Source organism: Rhinatrema bivittatum, chromosome 2 (assembly GCF_901001135.1).
Source record: "Rhinatrema bivittatum chromosome 2, aRhiBiv1.1, whole genome shotgun sequence".
Lineage (NCBI taxonomy): Eukaryota > Metazoa > Chordata > Amphibia > Gymnophiona > Rhinatrematidae > Rhinatrema > Rhinatrema bivittatum.
This window is the reverse complement of record NC_042616.1, coordinates 177819130-177840233: the sequence shown is the minus strand read 5'-3', so window position 1 is coordinate 177840233 and position 21104 is coordinate 177819130. Positions and strand designations below refer to the sequence as shown.

Below are 21104 nucleotides of genomic sequence, written 5' to 3'. Positions count from 1 at the left end.
AAAGCTATCAATAACACTTTCAATTTACAGTGTTCTTTCACAGAGATCCAATGTAGGCCCAATCTTAAAGGGGCAGCAGAAGTTCTTCGTGGACTGCGTGTGATGATGGCGAGCTGTAGTGTTCTGAATTATTTGAAGCTTTCACATTTATTTTGATGGAAGGCCCAGAAATAAGGTGTTGGAGTAGTTGATAAGGGAAAGACATACTATGGCTTATGCCCTCGTTAACGTAGTCAAATCCAAATAGGTTGGTGTTGTCGCACCAATTTGACCATCAAATGTTACGTGCGAAATTTAGAGATACAACTTTCTAATCTCAAATGTGAATCCAATACAATACCCAAAGAATTCACCTTCTCTTTTGGTTCCAGGTTGACCTCCTGTAGTCTGAGGCCCTTTACACTTATTTCTTAAGGGGATTTATTTATTTTTTTTAATTTTTAGTCTGCTTAGTCCTTCTTGGTGTTGTATTTATTTGTACCCAGCCATTATATTTTTAACTTGAGTTGGAATAATAGGGAAGTATTGCTATTGATTTTTACTTTCTGTTACTTTTTAATGTACATAGCCCCTGTCCTGGTGAACTCTTGGGTATGGAGCCATCTGGGGAGAATCATGATCCATGTAAGACGACATGGGCTTCTGGGGCTCCCATATGGGGGTGGGAAAGACTTTCTTTTCAAGACCCTTAGAGTTTTCTTCATTTTCTGGGGTTCTTCTGCACCAAAAATCACACTCCACTCCAGAGCTGGTATTCAAAATAAGTCTTGACTGAAGAAAACAAAGTCCAAAACACCAGTTGATAGTGCACCTCACAAAAACAAAGTCCACAAGTACAAAAACCAAGCTTAGTCTTTCACCTTTTCACACATGTTACTAAACAGGTAAGCTCTTGAGCCCTCTTTCTCCTTGAGCTCTCTCAGTACTTGAGTAGCAGATCATTTTTTCACTTCTGTTTTTTTTTTTTTTGATTCAGTTTTCTCTGTAGAGCCTCTGACTGAATGACTTGCTCAGTCTTCAACTCTGTGTATTTTCTAAGCAGGTTGTCTCTCCTCTGACACTTCCTTAGTACATTCATCCAATAGCTTAAGATTCCCTTTCTTCGTGGGACTCTGTTCTTTTCTCAGGAGCACTTCTTCCAACACTCAACTCCCAAAATGTCATCTTCCAGGATTTCTTCCTCTCAGCAGGCCTGAAGAACCTCTCTTTCAGGTCCAAGCCACATACCCTGAGCAGGCACAATTTATTTTCTTCTGGTCCTTTCCCTGTGGAGGAATAAGGCCTACCAAATGTCCTCTGCAAGGAGAGACACTTGCTACCATAGTCCTATGTTATGGCTGACTCTCTTAACAGCTCTCCTGCATCACATAGGCACAGGACTTTTATATACTCCTAGCACCTTTCCCAGTGGGGAGTGGTACAGTTCACTAACACATTTCTATACTGACATCACAGCAAGGGGCAAAGTCTGGGGAAATCTCTGACTCTCACTGCTGGCATAACAGACTTTTCAAGGCCATTACTAGTGAGGGACAGATTTTGGTACTCTTACATATTTTTCAATCTTGCCCAAAACATGCCCCTGGGAATGCCTTCCCTAAATGCAGTTAAAAATACATTATTTATTTTAGTATATTTAGCTCATACCTTTTCGTCATAGCCCAAGGTGAGTTACATTCAGATACAGGGGTTATGAAACAGTATACATATATTTAATGGCATTTAGGAAGAGCAGTTGTCAGCCAGCCCACTTGGATAAATAGATTTTTTTTTGGTATATAAATAGCATTGAAAATTGCTCTCTAAATCAGGAGTGGGCAACTCCTAGTTCTTGCGGGGTCCTAACCAATCACGTTTTCAGGATAACCTTAATGAATATGCATGTGATAGATTTGCATGTGGATTGCTTTAGTTATATACAAATCTATCTCATGCATATTAATTAGAGATATTTTGAAAACCTGACTGGTTAAGGGCCCTTGAGGACTGGAATTGCACACGTTTTTATAACTGGGGTAGAAGTTTCAGGTACAAATGAACCCAATTGTAAAAGTCAAATTTCTATGTTCTCAATACAAATCATCCTCATCATTGTTTGTTTTATGCTTTTTTTAAGTAGGGAGCTTATAGTGTGTTACTAATATTTGTGAACGCCCTATATCAAGTGAATGCCAATGATTGCTGACTCTGAATGGGCAGATTGTTTATTTGAAATACATTTTTCAGGAAAGTGATGGATTAGTCTGCGTCATTGCTGTCAGTGAGAGATTCAGGTGTGCTGCTGCTCATATCCTGCTATTTTGCTGTATGGTGTCCACACGGATCATTGCTGTCTCCAGTGTTATTTAACATTTTTTTACGACAATTGGGGAATGTTATCAGACAATTTGGGCTGCATTTTTACATATATGCAGATAATGTTTAGCTATACACCCCGTTAGGGGCAGATAATGCTAGTTTTTCTGCTGTATGTAGCTGGGCTGGAAAAACATTAAAATTGAATCCAGACAAGAGAAAAGGTTCTGGTTGTGGGCAAGCTTGTGTCTCCCATTCTTCCCAGATTCATTTACAAATGAATGCATTATCTCTCTCGAGGTTTGAAATGAGTGTCTTTTTAGAGTTTGCACCCCATGCTATCCTCGAGATATGAGAATATTGTGTCAAATATGTTTAATTAGAAAATTCAAACCTCTTTAATCGAGATTTAGCTACTCTTATTCATTCTACCATCATATTTGTGGTTAGATTACTGCAACATCTTCTGTGGAGTTGCCCAAAAAGATATTGAGGGGAGGCATTTACAGCAGTTTCAAAATGCTGCTCATCTCTTGGTGGGCTGTAAATACAGGGAGTATATAACACCTTCATTAAATGAGCTCAACTAGCTCCCTATTCATGGCTGGTCACTTTTCAAACTGCTCTGTTTGGTTTTCAAGGTTCCATATGGAGTGGGTCCTATATATTCCTCCAGGATTGACTGTTTTCTACCCCAGTCCACTTCTTATGATCCTAGAAAGATCAGCTGCTTGTGGTACCTTCAGTTAAGGAGGTTAGATTGTTGATCCCTAGTAAAAGTGCTTTTTCCTCTGCTGTGCTGCTCCTCTGGAATAAAATTTGTTGTGAGATTCAGCTGGAAAATGACCTTTTTGTCTTTCAATAGAAAACTGAGGATGTAACTTTTTTTTCTCAAGCTTTTGATTGTAGAAAATGTTTTTATAATTTGAGGCTTGTTTTTTAAGCCTGCAACTCACCTCCTTCCTGTCAAAAGGACTTTCCAAGTCAAACTGGACAACTGTATGTCTGACACCTTCCAGATCGATGCAGGTGTCCTCCAGGGTTCAGCACTCTCAGCAATCCTATTCAACATCTGTATGCTTCCTCTATGCAAATTACTATTGGATCTAGGAATCGCCTTCTACCTATATTTATTTATTTATTTATCTTCTTTTATATACCGAAGTATAGCTGAGTGCCTTCACCCCGGTTTACAGTGTAACAACTTCATACAAAGAACAAGTTATAAGTTATAACGCAATTACAGATAATGGATATAAACATCTTGGCAAAAAGCAGAGTATAACATGTTATCAGGAGACAATTTATAACTAAATTTAGAAGATACTTATTAAAGAAAGAATTAGGGTTCAAGATGAAGACTAAGATTAATCATATCAGTCTGTGAATGATTGTCTAAACAACCATGTTTTTAGTTCTTTTTTGAAGGTTTTGGAATCTCTGATAGTACTTAGGTAGCCTGGGATACAGTTCCATTCTTTCGGTCCTGCTATCGAGAAGGCTCTATCTCTAGTAGCAGATAGTTTCGCAGATGACAGGGGGGGAATGATAGTTGTAATTTGTCAGAAGATCTTGAAGAACGGGGTGATTTGTGAATTGCGATCATGTTATCCAGAGAGGAATTGTTGTCTTTGTAAATTTCATTATGTAGAATGGTTGACTTGTATTTAATTCTTTGTGAAATTGGTAGCCAATGAAGGTTTTTTAGGGTTGGCGAGATGTGATCAAACTTCCTTTTGCCAGTGAGCACTCGTGCAGCGGCATTTTGCAGTAATTGTATATGGCGATGACATCCAGTTCTACATACCATACACCAAATCTGCTGAAAATATAGCACTAACACTTTTGACACACATGAAGGCAATACAACTCAAACTATCCCAACTCAAACTAACTCTAACCCCCCCCCAAAAAAAAAAACTGAAATCATACTGCTAAGAAGAAATCCACCTATAGTTACTCCTCAACCATTAATCCTGGGCAACTTTAACATTACATCCTCTGACCAAGTTCGGGACTTAGGTTTTCATCTATCTGCATTTCTAACTATGGAAAAGCACATAAATTAATTAAAACAGGCTGCACGAAACTACGCTTACTACATAGACTGAAAACACTGCGGACTCACAAAGACTTCTGCACGGTCCTGCAAACAAACCCTCATCTTGTCAAACATAGACTACTGCAATTCACTTTTACTAGGAGTTCCTAACTGCCTACTAAAATAACTACTACACATAACACACTCACTACACTGGCTACCTGTACAATCCTGAAGTCACTACAAAGTCTTCACACTAATACATACTTCTATCCACTCCAAAGCCCTGGTTTGGCAGCTGTAGGTCTACAGCCATACAAATCACAGAGATCACTAAGATCTCAAAATAAAGGATTTAGTTATGCCAATGTTACAGAATGCCCTTTTAACAAAAATAAGAGATCGTATGTTCTCCATAGCCCAATACTATGGAACTCGCTACCTGAGACACTGACTGACTCCTGAATGAAAGAAATTCAAACAAGAACTGAAAACATGGTTATTTAAAAATGCCTATAACCTTAACATTTATCCAAACTCAGAGCAAGCCCAATAAGGTCAAAGATATTAATAAACCTACAATAGACTAAATAGGCCAGCACTCCTCAACGACACAAAAAAAAATAAATCTGAAACATATCTTATAAACCACTAACCTTAGTTAAAATACTGAACATTCCCGTAAATTCATATCCCCCTTGATTTCATTAAATCAGTGCTTAAGTCGATTTATAGTATGTGTTATGTGATTTTATTAAATCAATGTATTTGTTATGCTATAATATGTATGTTATGTTGTAAACCGTTGTGATCTTTATTTGGAACAATGGTATGTAAAATAACTAAATAAAAAATAAATACTTCTTAGTTGTATTTTGTTAACACTTCCTGTTTGCTTTCAAATGAAAGCACAGATTTTAGGTAAACCAGAAGTATGAGTTTGCTTAGCAGTGAAAGCTTAGTTTATGCCATCTGATAAATTCCCAGTCACCTTATATATATATATTTAAAAAAGAATTGTAGTGATGTTGAACCCTGATGAATTCCATAGGTGCCTTTCCTTTGATGAGATGAATCGTTACCTTTTAGGAATGATTTACCCTCCCAAAAGTAATTTACAGGCATCCTTAGTTTGCCTGGGGCCATTCTGATCATTGGTATTAAAAGCTGCAAACATATACCTATAATCAACTTCTATAAAATGCTTTATCAAATAAAGGCATTTTCTTTTTCAAATACACAATATAAACTGTCCCTGAACATCATGTATGCATGCTCAGTTTTGAAATGTGTATAAATGTGTGCTGTGTTTAGTTTGACATATCTAATGCAACCTTTTTTCTTTTGTCCTAGTATGCAAGTGTTGAAAAAAATGGAGAACACTTTATGTCTCCTAATGACTTTGTTAGACGCTACTTAAATCTGACTGGTGATAGGGAGCCTAATCTGAAGACACTGCAGCTCCTGGCAGGTGTGGTGGATCAAACCAAAGATGGGTATGTATATCTTATCAATTAAAAGAACTTGTTAATAAAATTTCATTAAATAAATTGTAGTCTTCCATCTTTTATTGTAGGAGAATCAAACTGGTTCTTGAAGGCAGCAAACAGGCAGGTCTGTTTTTATGTAGCTTAAACATGCTAATTAAGTGGCCATTTTGGAAAAAGGCAAATTTCAAATGTTTGGAAATAAATAAAAGTAGAGCTACTCTGTTGCACAGTTTTGCAGCCCTGGAGAATCAGAATTGAATAGCCTTCCTTCGGAGATTTCATTTTCACCAATTGTGGGCTCAACACAATTAGAAATCATAAGATCCATATCCTTCTGGTGTCAGGCACATGGACAGAAGTGGTGATACTTAGAATTTCTGTTAACTATAAAGTAGTTTGGCTGTTAGCTCACTTGAATGCACAAAAATAAAGGTAGTTCAATAAAAATGTCATCTTTTATTTTTGTTTTTTTATTAGTTACCCTTTATTTCTTTTAACTATAAGCTTATGTGCTATAATCTTCGTGTTCTGTTTGATATCTGGTGGTTCATATTCTAGTTTTGGGCTGCCTACAATATACAATGATGGTTGGGCAGATATTTTGAGATTAGCACTTAATAGAGGAGTGTCCCGCATTTCTTGTTCCAGCCAGTGGCCCAGCATACAATTCAGATGATTATCTAAACCTGATGCTTCCTTTTCAGATGCTAGACTAGTCCATTACTCTTGGGCTTAACCTATTCCTCAGCTGGCATACACTTTTTCATGAACTCACTTCTGGTCATTAAAGAGGAGTGGTAATAGGCCTTTACCAGTAATCTGTCTCCTGTAGCTGTGGACAAGGATAGACAGATGCTTCAAACTTCCTAGAGTTAGGGTGTGGCCCTCGCCTGGTAGAGCTCATTGAATTCCTGGGGTAGCAACCTTTTAGGGTTGATTTCCCCAGGGTAGCTGCCTCTCTTCCCTCTGGTCGCAGGCACCTATAGTGGTTTTCCCAGATTCTGAGGGACTGAATGTCCCCCGTAGGAGGAGCCTTCATTTCTCAGGGTGTAAGAGTTCCTAGAGCACTTCAGCTTATTTGTGGTGTTAAAAAAAAAAAAAAAAAAAGATTCAGAAAAAGTTTTTTGGGACTAAGGACTCTCCCTTTCTCCATTTCCCTCCCTGCTTTCTCTCTCTCTCTCTCTTTCACGCTTGCCCTATTGGCCCCTGTCTTCCTGGGGCTTAAGCATACTGTGGCTGCTCCAGAAGCACCTGATAAAGCTTGTAAACATCCCGCCAAACCCCCCCCCCCCCAAGTCTTTGAAAGAGAGGAGCTGGAGGCCACGGCAGGTGAACAGGCAGCTGCCGGTGTCCAGCAACAAGGTCCCTCCATAGGTGGTGAGTGTTCTGTGACCAGTGAGCCTGACTTCAGTGCCAGGAAAAATAGTGGAAAATATTCTAAAGATCAAAATTGTAGAGCATATAGAAAGACATGGTTTAATGGAACACAGTCAACATGGATTTACCCAAGGAAAGTCTTGCCTAACAAATCTTCATTTTTTTGAAGGGGTTAATAAGCATGGATAAAGGTGACCCAATAGATGTAGTGTATTTGGATTTTCAGAAGGCGTTTGACAAAGTCCCTCATGAGAGGCTTCTAAGAAAACTAAAAAGTCATGGGATAGGAGGCGATGTCCTTTCATGGATTACAAACTGGTTAAAAGACAGGAAACAGAGTAGGATTAAATGGACAATTTTCTCAGTGGAGGGGAGTGAGCAATGGAGTGCCTCAGGGATCTGTATTGGGACTCGTGCTTTTCAATATATTTATAAATGATCTGGAAAGAAATACGAGTGAGATAATCAAATTTACAGATGACACAAGTGTTCAGAGTAGCTAAATCACAAGCGGAGTTTGATAAATTGCAGGAAGACCTTGTGAGACTGGAAAATTGGGCATTGATATGGCAGAAGAAATTTAATGTAGATAAGTGCAAGGTGCAAGTGTTAGGTTCCATGTTAGGAGCTACCACCCAGGAAAGAGATCTAGGCGTTATAGTGGATAATACATTGAAATCATCAGTTCAGTGTGCTGCGGCAATCAAAAAAGCAAACATAATGTTGGGAATTATTAGAAAGGGAATGGTGAATAAAATGGAAAATGTCATAATGCCTCTGTATCGCTCCATGGTGAGACCGCACCTTGAATACTGTGTACAATTCTGGTCGCCGCATCTCAAAAAAGATATAATTGCAATGGAGAAGGTACAGAGAAGGGCTACCAAAATGAGAAAGGGAATGGAACAGCTCCCCTATGAGGAAAGACTAAAGAGGTTAAGACTGTTAAGCTTGGAGAAGAGATGGCTGAGGGGGGATATGATAGAGATGTTTAAAATCATGAGAGGTCTAGAACGGGTAGATGTGAATGGGTTATTTACTGTTTCGGATAATAGAAGGACTAGGGGGCACTCCATGAAGTTAGCATGGGGCACATTTAAAACTAATCGGAGAAAGTTCTTTTTTACTCAATGCACAATTAAACTCTGGAATTTGTTGCCAGAGGATGTGGTTAGTGCAGTTAGTATAGCGGTGTTTAAAAAAGGATTGGATAAGTTCTTGGAGGAGAAGTCCATTGCCTGCTATTAAGTTCACTTAGAGAATAACTACTGCCATTAGCAATGGTAACATGGAATAGACTTAGTTTTTGGGTACTTGCCAGGTTCTTATGGCCTGGATTGGCCACTGTTGGAAACAGGATGCTGGGCTTATTGGACCCTTGGTCTGACCCAGTATGGCATTTTCTTATGTTCTTACCCAACTTCTTCACAAAGGCACCCGGAACGGGGTACCGCATATTCATATAAATACACTATATAGTACATTAATACAACTAAAAAGACAAACCCAATAAATAAACCTAAACTCCCCTACCCATAAGACTTCCCACAGAATTATCCCCCCCAACAAACACTCTCCAACATGAGACTGCTCAGCTACCCAATACTAATTCAAATGGAATTTAAAACTAACATTTATTACGTTTTCATCCTGATTAATATTTACGCAGGAAAAACAAGTGTTTAAAGTTTCTGATAGTGTTTCTTGACCACTCCAATCATGAAGACATCTGATTTGCTGTGCTTTCCTTTATTGGAGTCCCATGGATGGATCATGCTGAAGCATGTAAAGTATAAATGATTGAAAGAGAGATGCGTTTAAATCGGGGATATGTGTGGGTTTTTGGGTTTTTTTTGGCGCTCTTCTGAAAAAGAGAAAAAGTACGCCTTGTGACCCTTTTTGATGCAATGTTCTGGTATCTGCTGCATGGAGGTGTTAGGGCAAGGGCCAAATTCACTAATGTCAGCAGCTGATGAAACTGACCAGAGAGACTCACTCATGCAGCCTGGCAGAGAAGAGTCTATATGTAGAGCCCAATGCAGGCAGCAAAAGATGGTAGACAGTCCAACAGCCAAGAACAGCAGGGAATATGTGCAGGTTCAACACCAATGTGAACGAATGGGTAGGAAATGGCTGAGGTACACAGTGCTGGGGTGGAAGTAGACAGGGACGAGACTGCTGGCATCTGCTAGAAAGTGGCCTGGGGGAAAGAATGTTGTTGACTCGTTTTGTGTAACCTTTGGCAGTACAGCCTTTTCTCCTTGTTGAAGACCCACGGTATGTACTAAAATTCTGAAAGAAATAACGGATCATGGCTCTGGTCCTTCCTTGTTGATTCTTAATGCTCAGGGATATAATTAAAATTTTACTTCTGATAGTTCCCTCCCCCTTAGTAAAAGGTGGTCTATTGTGTGCATATCCTATATTTTAGAAAATCTTTTGACACAGAGTGCACCTATCAGCTGTTATGTTCATTACTTGCATGTTTGCTTGTAAAGGGTTCAGATGAAGATCCGAGAATAGCGTGCCACAATTTAATTGTGTTCATAATAGTGATAATAAAGTAAAACTAGCTTTCAGACAATATTTCCTGAGAAACCCAATATAAATTAGAATTGGGGTGAAAAATGATTTTGATGATTTATTAGAAAAAATGGAGAAATATATATAAGGATATATAAAGAAAAATAGGGTGAAAAAGGTCTTTGAGGTAAAATCTAAAGAGGACATGGATCTGAGAAACAGGCAGGTTGGTATTCGGAGATGCCTTGCTAATGCTTCTGCTTGAAGTACAGAGAGGGATGTCTACCACATCTCAATAATAATCATAGCACTTCGTAACTGGTGTGTATATTTTGTTAAACACTTGTCCAACAAAATGAGCATTTCAAAACAGATTCAGGAATGGTAATTAATTCACATTACAGTACTTAGCAACATGTCCGTTTTTTTTTTTTGTTTGAAATTTTTGTACAGTCAAAATGGAAGAGTCGGTTTTCTTTTCCATCTCTTAATGCATCAATTTGAAGTACAATTTAAAAGTCTGATTTAGTTTATGCATGTTTCAGCATAAAAAGACTAATCTACAGTGCGTGGCCCATTATGTAATCATATTTAAATTGCTAATACTCTACCATGTACAGGTTGATTTTAAGAGACATCTACTGCTGGATCTGAATTGTATTTTTAATACGGTGCTGAGTGGATTTGTGTGGGCTTGCTATTTTATGCCTTTGACAATTACATATGTAACAACAGCTCAACAAAGCCAGAGACATTTTCCAGTTGTGCTAAGCTCTACAATTATATGCTTTAGAGTTATAAAAGTTGAATTTAAATACAAAAACAAGGCAGCTAAAAATAATATATGCCACCAGTGCTTGTTTTTTTTCTGTATTTGTCATTAGCCAGAACATTGGACAGGCCTGTGTTGACAGTCTAGCACTTTTTTTTTTTTTCCCTTTTGTTTTCCTCATGGTGAAAAGCAGCTCTAGGGAGAGGCGTTGCAGATAGCGAAATAGTTTTTCACCATTTTTTTGGGGAGGAGGGGACTTCAAGCATGCAGCATTAACTATTTTTATTGCTATTAATTGTGGTTTTGTGAATATGTAGCTATTATTGCATAATACAGATTGTTTGGACTAGTGTGTTATAAAAAACAAAAGATGATAGAAAATGCAGCGGTCAAGAAAAATTGAGAATTGTGGGTCTAATGTACACATGAGGCATTGACTATTGGCAAACAGCTTTAATAATACTTAATGAATTCACAGTATGCTGAACTGACATAGTTAAATGATATTAAACTTGTTTCCATCAAAAAATTCATTTTTTGTTCCAGAACATGCTCAATGCAATAACACACAAATATATATTGAAACATTTCAACACTCTGGTGGTGAAGGTGCATGAATCATGGGTCTCATTCCTCAAAATGCATGCTGGGAATGCATCAAATCCCTTAATTCATATCCTGTTGTGTGCCGCTGTTGCCATATGTATCTGTTCATTGTACTCTTCACAGCCAGTTAAAAAGGGCTAGTTATCTGTTTCTGACCTGTTAATAGAGTCTGAGCTGCTGCTTTTAAAATCTCCAAGCTAAGACTGAAAGCCAGGGGCTTTCAGAGTAGGAAGGCCTTCAGTTTTAAGTATAAGCTCTTCCAAATCCTTGCAGAAAAAGAATGTCAGGCAGAAAATGCTCAGGTGGGCCTCAAATTGGGATCATTTTGGTCAGAGGCTGGCTCCTTATATATATAGAGCCACAGAATAAGCAGAGTCAGCCTCACAGAACTGTTAAGAGTGGGCCAAGTATCAGACTGGGGGTCCAGATTAGTCCTTGGGGGTTCTAATAGGATTGCTACGAATACCACAGTGTTCTGACAACTTGACTGGAAGGCTAAGATGAGTTGAGCTACTGGACCTGGAGAACCCTGCTAGTGTTCCGTAAGTAGCAGAATATTATGAAAGACTTGTTTATAGTATTGGGAAGTTCATCCATGTCAAATATATGATAGATATAATTGGATTAACTGACTAGACTGGATCTTGGACTGTTTAGGTTATCCTTACAGTTTCACCCTCTACAAATGTAAGTCAAGTTACTCTTTTGGTTCTGCTTGATGGCCTTTAAATAAACCACTGCATTTACTCTAAAGCTGAGTTGACTAGTAATCTGCAGGGAAGTCCTTACCTAACAAATAAGGGGTTAGGATAAGGATTTTACAAGACAAGCCTCAAATGCTCCTCAAAACATATCTTCACAATGCACCGCTGGGGGGATAGACATATTTAACTTTTTGCTTTGCTTCTGGGGTTGAAGAACACTTTCAGTGCTAAATTGGAAGTAAATTGTGCTAAGTTTTAGCACATTTTCCTGCACTGGAAGCAGTTTCATATGCAAGTCATTAACATGCATTGGCATGCCCAGTGTGCTATAATTAGTTCAATCTTTCTTTTACTTCCTGTTTAGTGCAAATTTTTGTGCACTAAAATCCTTTAGATCGGAAGTAATTTTTAGTGCACAAAAAATCAGTGCTCAAAGGGAAGTAATCAGTTGGACAGGTGTGGGGCGTAGGCTGTTGAGGGCTGGAGGGGTAGTGTTGGGGTGGTCAGCATTAAGAGAAGGTGGTATGGAGCAGGGTCGAGTATGTGAAATGAGTTAAAGAAGAGAGAAACTGGGGCAAGTATAAAGGAAGTGGAAGAGACAATGTCTAGGAGATGACATTGGAGAAGAGAAAAATATATTCTGGGCCAGGCAGAGAATGAAGAGAACACACAAATCTGACTCCTACAAATTTTTCTGCATAACTCCAAAGTTCCCAGTGAGGGAGCAGAATTGGGCATGTCCATGGTGACCATTCTTTTTATGGGCCAAATAGTTTTTCATGGCTTTAGCTAAGTGACTGGAAAAATATCCTAAATATTGTCTGATAAATTTTAGGGGGTGAAAAAAGCTTCCAAATGGCAAAAAAAAAAAAAAAAAAAAAAATACAAACTTAAATATTTAACTAAATATACTTTCTTAATTTAGCAGAAATTAATCCTTTGGGACTGAGGTCTTTGGACTATTCTTATTTTTAATTAGTCAAAAATATTTTTTGTTTTCTAAAATAAGGTGTAGCTGTTGGCTAAAATCGCCATCACAATTTACTATTTTTTGTTGCGTTTATAGCTTTGTAGTTTGAGGCTGTAGTTCACCCTGTCTGGAGACATGAGCACCTGTTTACATGCATAAATGGACTTCATTTTAAGTAGTATATTGTAGTTCATGTTAATATTTGCAGTTTAATGACACCTAATGATCTTCAATCAGGGGTTGTGCTAAGCCAGAGAGAAAATTGTGTTGCTAAGGCAACTGCCCCGTGCTGTATCGAGCTTCAAGCACAGGGCCTTGTACTGCACATTATTTCAGCGGCTTTAAGCATAAAGAGCCGCGTATGTAATTGACTGTGAAAAATTGCTGCTCAGTTACTGTATTGTGTGGAACATAATTGAAGTAAATGAATACGTCATTGTTGTTAGAAAGTAAGTCTGTTGTGATTCACTTGCATTCTAGCCCATGTAAAGAGCAAAAATACAATAAGAAGAAAATAGCTGGTTTAATTGACTTGCTGGTTTAATAAATTTGAATGCAGCTGGTGCAGCAGATCTTAGTGCTGTTCTTACTGAAATGATCTTAAACAAAACCTCACTTTTTTTGGTTATTTTTTTTTTATACTTTAAGTAAAGTTGTTTGTTCTGGAAGGACGAGAGAGAAAATGAACACGGGTGTGTTTTGTTTTATTTTCCCATGCTAGTTATTTCGTTAATTCTCTCTCTTGAATAAAAACAAATGTGGGGTAACTTCTTTTCGATAAAATGCCAAATGGATGATGATTTTATTTGTGTATTTAGATTGCTGTATTGGATCAGTAGACAAAAATGAAAGCATGGTCTTGTATAATTTTTATGTCAGGCTAATAAATGGTATCACAATTTGCAAAGAATCTTTGACTATATTTTTTAGGAGCCATATTATGCCTTCTGTCAAAAGATTTAAGAATTACAATTCTGTAACAGATTACAACTCAGCATTTCCAAAATTGAAATGTCATTGCTTTCAAAGATTAAATTTCCATTTTATATGATCCTTACTGCTTTCATGTTTTAAGGACATTGACTACCAATTGTGCTAAGAAACTGGGTGTTGCTCTAGATTCAAACCTTTCCATGAAAAATCAGTTCTCTGAGGTTGTAAAATCTTGCTTTTTTTAAACTTCGATTATTAAAGTGATTGAAGCCATTGTTAGAATCCTAAGATTTTCATTGTTTTGCAATCTTTAGTTTTGAACCATCTAGATTACTGCAATTCTTTATAACTTATTCTCCCTGCAAATGCCATCTGTCCTTTACAAATTGTGCAAAACAGTGTAGCAAGGATTCTAATGGTATCAAGACTTAGAGAACATATTATGCCTGTTTTATAATCCCTTCATTGGTTTCCAGTAGCATGGTGTGTTCAATATAAGGTGTTAACTCATTTATAATCTACCTACTCCTTTACTTGGCTGAGTACTACCCTCTGCCAGTACAAGCCTGCAAGGAATCTGCACTCTGCCTCAAAGAATTTACTTGAAGTCCCAACACCAAAACTGACTAGCTTATATATTACCAGAAGCAGAGCTATATCTGTTTCTAGTCCTTGCTTATGGAATTCCATCCTAGAGCATCTGTGAAATGCCTCCTCTTTAAAGACTTTTAAAAAGGCATCACACTTATCATTTATTTGGCTTTTAACTCCAGTTCTCTGGATCCAGTACAGTTAACTGCCTTATTTTGGCTTTTTTGGACTTTATATTCAGATGCATTATGTTTTTGTCTTTTAATGAACTTATTTATGTATTTTAATTGTGTGTTCATTATGTAAACTGCCTTGCCCTTATTGTAGAGTGTGGGTTATGAATCTTTTAAAATAAATAAATATAAGACAAACAATAGGAAATATTCAGGACTTCAGAAAGACGAGTCCAAACAGCTTGCCAGAATACCTGTATTAATAGACAATAGTAAAGCCTATGTGAAAGGGTTGCACTTGGTGCAGCACAGGACCAGAAATTATGAAATAGCATAAGACGTGCCTTAAAAAGCTTCTAAGGAGTCCACCAGACACATTATACAAGAACATATATAAATTGTTTAATATTAGAAAAAAGACCTGATCTTATGATAGTCTTCCAATAGCATTCTCAAGGCAAACACTCTTCAGTCTGAAGATCCGTTTCCCAGAGACTTTCCAGACCATGACAATCAAGAAATTTCTTGTTTTTAAACATTTATGAATATGAGAGGCAAGATGACCTTGGGATGTCAGTGGGCCAAATGGGGAAAAAGGATTGAGTTGATGAGGAAGCCCAAGATAAATTAACAATGTTGGATCTTATACACTGTAGACACTGATAAAATTGAGTAGGAGACAAAAATGTTAGAATAGCTCTGAAAAGGTAAGAAATTTACCATTGGCCTACAGATCAAATATCACATTTTTGCCAATCCCTCTAGTATCTCCTGTCTATTCTCAATAAGGGATTATGCTACAGAGAGGCCAAGCCAGATAGTTCTACTTATGATTAAAGCCCTTCATCAAGGAGTCCAATTCTTTCAAAAGCCTTGTGAGTAGACCAGAGAATAGATAGTGAGGTAATACAGGATGGCAATTTTATACTAGGTAGGAGCTATAAATGATTTTAGCTAAATAGGGTGATATGGTAACTCAAGCTTATCCTGCAACCACGCCATACCTTGTTGTAAAAGAAAGGCCTGGTGATAGGAATAGAAATCAAGGAAGTTCAAGTCTCCTTTTACCTAAGTAACTTTAATTTTTTGAGTGAAAATTTGGCTAATTTGTTCTTCCATAGGAATCTAGATAAAATTCAGTCCACAATGACATAGAATTAGTTGGAAAAGTAAACTGGAATCATACTTAATATAAAATTAATTTGAGGGGTAATAGCTATCTTATTCACATTTAATCATTCCTACCAAGTGAGATATAATGGAAACAATCATGAAAGTGTCAAGTAAAGAAAAAATATGATACACATTTGGTAACGGTTACCTCTGTTTCATGTTAAAAATATACCCCTAATGTTTCAGCCCATCAGACACCCAGGGAAAAGAATATCCCTGTAAAAAAAAAAAACACATAAATAAATTTGTATGCGCCAATGGATTCAAGTGCATAACTTCTGATTTTTGACCAGTTGATTTTGTATCCTGCAATAGAATAAAAAATCTTGATGTCCGTAATCTCTCAGGCTTGTGCACACAAAGTAATACATCATCCATGTAAGCAGACAATTTATAGTCTACCTCTACAACTGGAATACCAGAGATCTTTGAATTTTGATGAATAGCAAGTAATAAAGGGGTAGATTTTATAACATGTGCATGTGCGTCCATGTGTACTCTGTTAGCATGCGCACATGGATGTGCTGATTTTATAACTTGCGCATGGCAGTGTGCGCATGTTATAAAATCAAGTGGCTTCCCAAGTTCCCTCCTAGTTCGCTCCCCTGCTTAACCTTCCTTCCCCTTCCCTCCCCATCCCCTAAAACTAACTTACCTTGCCTGATTTTTTTTTTTTTTTTTTTTTATTACTTGCTGCTGCTCGGGTGCTGAAGTAATTTATGCATGCTGGCCGGCTGCTGGCATGCGCTTCCCCAGGACAGCAGCTAATGGACTTGACTGGCTTCCGTCCAGCTCCGCCCAGACCCTGTCCCCGGCCTACCCCTTTTGAAGAGGCCCAGCACTTGTGCGCGTTCTGGGGTTTATGCGTGTGCCCGGGCCCCTTTGAAAACTTTCCCAGAGCGTGCAAGGCCCGGCCATGTGTGTAAACATCGGGATTTAGGCGCTCAAGCCTTTTAAAATCCGCCCCAAAGTTTCTAGGGATAAATGAAACAAAAGAGATAAAGGGCATCATAATCTGGTACCCCACTGCAGGGCAAACTTAGCTGACAACAAGCCATTGAGAAATATATATGAATATGAATGTTAGTAAAGCAGACAAATATTAATGAAAACATCTCTAAAGCAACAAATTCCAGAGTTTAATTGTGTGTTGAGTAAAAAAGAACTTTCTCCAATTAGTTTTAAATGTGCCCCATGCTAACTTCATGGAATGCCCCCTAGTCTTTCTACTATCCGAAAGAGTAAATAACCGATTCACATCTACCCGTTCTAGACCTCTCATGATTTTAAACATCTCTATCATATCCCCCCTCAGTCATCTCTTCTCCAAGCTGAAAAGTCCTAACCTCTTTAGTCTTTCCTCATAGGGGAGTTGTTCCATTCCCCTTATCATTTTGGTAGCCCTTCTCTGTACCTTCTCCATCACAATTATATTTTTTTGAGATGCGGCGACCAGAATTGTACACAGTATTCAAGGTGCGGTCTCACCATGGAGCGATACAGTGGCATTATGACATTTTCCGTTTTATTCACCATTCCCTTTCTAATAATTCCCAACATTCTGTTTGCTTTTTTGTCTGCCACAGCACACTGAACTGACGATTTCAATGTGTTATCCACTATGACACCTAGATCTCTTTCTTGGGTTGTAGCACCTAATATGGAACCCAACATTGTGTAATTATAGCATGGGTTATTTTTCCCTATATGCATCACCTTGCACTTATCCACATTAAATTTCATCTGCCATTTGGATGCCCAATTTTCCAGTCTCACAAGGTCTTCCTGCAATTTATCACAATCTGCTTGTGATTTAACTACGCTGAACAATTTTGTGTCATCTGCAAATTTGATTATCTCACTCGTCGTATTTCTTTCCAGATCATTTATAAATATATTGAAAAGTAAGGGTCCCAATACAGATCCCTGAGGCACTCCACTGTCCACTCCCTTCCACTGAGAAAATTGCCCATTTAATCCCACTCTCTGTTTCTGTCTTTTAACCAGTTTGCAATCCACGAAAGGACATTGCCACCTATTCCATGACTTTTTACTTTTCCTAGAAGCCTCTCATGAGGAACTTTGTCAAACGCCTTCTGAAAATCCAAGTATACTATATCTACCGGTTCATCTTTATCCACATTTTTATTAACTCCTTCAAAAAAGTGAAGCAGATTTGTGAGGCAAGACGTGCCTTGGGTAAAGCCATGCTGACTTTGTTCCATTAAACCATGTCTTTCTATATGTTCTGTGATTTTGATGTTTAGAACACTTTCCACTATTTTTCCTGGCACTGAAGTCAGGCTAACCGGTCTGTAGTTTCCCGGATTGTCCCTGGAGCCCTTTTTAAATATTGGGGTTACATTTGCTATCCTCCAGTCTTCAGGTACAATGATGATTTTAATGATAAGTTGCAAATTTTTACTAATAGGTCTGAAATTTCATTTTTTAGTTCCTTCAGAACTCTGGGGTGTATACGATCCGGTCCAGGTGATTTACTACTCTTCAGTTTGTCAATCAGGCCTACCACATCTTCCAGGTTCACCGTGATTTGATTCAGTCCATCTGAATCATTACCCATGAAAACCTTCTCCATTATGGGTACCTCCCCAACATCCTCTTCAGTAAACACCGAAGCAAAGAAATCATTTAATCTTTCCGTGATGGCCTTATCTTCTCTAAGTGCCCCTTTAACCCCTCGATCATCTAACGGTCCAACTGACTCCCTCACAGGCTTTCTGCCTCGGATATATTTTAAAACGTTTTTACTGTGAGTTTTTGCCTCTACAGCCAACTTCTTTTCAAATTCTCTCTTAGCCTGTCTTATCAATGTCTTACATTTAACTTGCCAACGTTTATGCTTTATCCTATTTTCTTCTGTTGGATCCTTCTTCCAATTTTTGAATGAAGATCTTTTGGCTAAAATAGCTTCTTTCACCTCCCCTTTTAACCATGCCGGTAATCGTTTTGCCGCCTTTCCACCTTTCTTAATGTGTGGAATACATCTGGACTGTGCTTCTAGAATGGTAATTTTTAACAATGACCACACCTCTTGGACATTTTTTACTTTTATAGCTGCTCCTTTCAGTTTTTTTCTAACAATTTTTCTCATTTTATCAAAGTTTCCCTTTTGAAAGTTTAGCACGAGAGCCTTGGATTTGCACACTGTTCCTCTTCCAGTCATTAAATCAAATTTGATCATATTATGATCACTATTGCCAAGCGGCTCCACCACCGTTACCTCTCTCACCAAGTCCTGTGCTCCACTGAGAATTAGATCTAAAATTGCTCCCTCTCTCGTCGGTTCCTGAACCAATTGCTCCATAAAGCTATCATTTATTCCATCCAGGAACGTTATCTCTCTAGCGTGACCCGATGATACATTTACCCAGTCAATATTGGGGTAATTGAAGCCTCCCATTATTACTGCACTACCAATTTGGTTAGCTTCCATAATTTCTCTTAGCATTTCATTGTCCGTCTCACCATCTTGACCAGGTGGACGGTAGTATACCCCTATCACTGTAGTCTTCCCCGACACACAAGGGATTTCTACTCATAAAGATTCAATTTTGTATTTAGTCTCATGCAGGATGTTTATCCTGTTGGACTCTATGCCATCCCAGACATAAAGCGCCATACCTCCTCCCGAGTGCTCCTCTCTGTCATTGTGATATAATTTGTACCCCGGTATAGCACTGTCCCATTGGGTATCCTCTTTCCACCATGTCTTTGAGATGCCAATTAAGTCTATGTCATCATTCACTGCTATACATTCTGATTCTCCCATCTTACTTCTTAGACTTCTGGCATTAGCATACAAACATTTCAAAGTTTGTTTTGTGTTTGTATTTTCATTCTGCTTTTTAATTGATAGGGATAAGTTAGAATTTTTTTAGCTCAGATGAGTTTTTAGTTACAGGCACTTGGACTACTTTTCTAATTATTGGAACCTCACTGTCGGGATGCCCTAATTCTAATGCATCATGATATGCTTCATCTCGTTGCAGAGTGGCCATCTTTGTGGAGAATGAGTGAAGCTGCATGATAGAAACATAGAAATGACAGCAGAAGAAGACCAATAGGCCCATCCAGTCATATTGTTAACTTGTTGCTATAGTGAATCTATCCACTTTTTGGCTAAGATCAAGTGTAGTATCTGTTCTTATCAGTTTAATATCTGATCTCGGAACAAAGCCATACTCATTGAGAGGTCAGATAATTCAAATTTAATGACACATTGTTTTGGTGTTTAGCTGCAACATCTCTTTTAAAAGTTGCAGTTCAGCCAGTACTGGATCAGATGTTGCCGAGGCCTTAGCCGGTGGTGCTTCCTCAGGGGTATGAGGATCATGTTTGAAAGCAATTCAGCTCAGCAGTCCATCAGAGAAATGAAGAAAAAATTGAATGTTATATGCAGTAATTTCCCAAATAGCTGTGAGGAACAAGATTTCATGTAGCCATCTTGTTTGGTGCTCATGAGTGACCTTTCCCCCACCCTCCCCCCTTATGTCTTATTAGCATATGTGAGACAAAATACATATTTTTGGAAAATATGCAAACTAACCCATTGGTTTTTAAGTTTATAGTTGTTGACATATCCGAGTGTTACAGCTCGTTAACTCTGAGCTGGGGTTTACTCTGCATTGTTTGATAAGCTACACTGTTCCTTATAAGATATCTTATAATAAAACTAAACATTTATTTTTCTTTTACTGGCTGTTGTATTCCATGTTTACTGGCGCTGCTTACATCTTTGTGGGGCCGGGCTGGGTGTGCCGCCCCACCGAGGGATCTGTCTGTGATTTTTAAAGGTTTAGAGGTTACAGGATGGGGGTAAGGGGGGAAAGTTTCTGGGGGTGCAGGGGTAGAAGGGGTGGGGGATCCCAGAACATCTTTTTTTTTTTTTTTAAACTTTATTTTTATTGACGTTTGACTTTAATTCAAATGCAATCATATTTGAAAAGAAAAACTGAGGATACAATGCTTAAAAAGAAAAAGAAGAAACAATCTAGACATTAAACAAATGCATAAATTTAACAGCAGTGTCCTCATGATAAAAATACGTGGGGGTGGGGAAATGGCCATATAATACAAAGATATAAAGTTAGTAAATAACAGCTACCTAAATCAGTGCTGCCCCATTATAATAAACAAATCTATGCAGGGTGTCTGGCCCGGTTGAAGTCTCGCAGTTGTCCAGGGTCAAAAAAACACATTTAGTAGCATTTATTTTATTTATTTTTTATTTAACTTTTTTATATACCAACATTCAAGACGGTGGTCCCATCATGCTGGTTCACAAGAAACAGGGGTGTAATTATAATAAACTTTACCATTTAAACAATAGTGCAGAAAAGCAGTTACAAATAACAAGGAAAACAATAACTTGGAATGAGAAGGGAAATGAAGATCAGATAGTTATATATAAGTATAAATAACATTGTAAGAGGTGG

General features: G+C 38.0%; 1 protein-coding gene and 1 non-coding gene across 2 annotated transcripts in view; both read left to right on the top strand.

Moving 5' to 3' along the window:
- The window catches only part of SLC25A13 (solute carrier family 25 member 13), a 535434-nt gene that overhangs the window by 114942 nt on the left and 399388 nt on the right, over window positions 1-21104 (top strand). The window contains exon 3 of the mRNA XM_029588928.1: window positions 5690-5832. Within this exon, the coding sequence (XP_029444788.1) occupies window positions 5690-5832 (143 nt within the window). The remainder of the gene's footprint in view (window positions 1-5689; window positions 5833-21104) is intronic.
- Window positions 19772-19953, top strand: LOC115086341. The gene has a single exon (XR_003855235.1). It is a non-coding gene; the product is annotated as a U2 spliceosomal RNA (small nuclear RNA).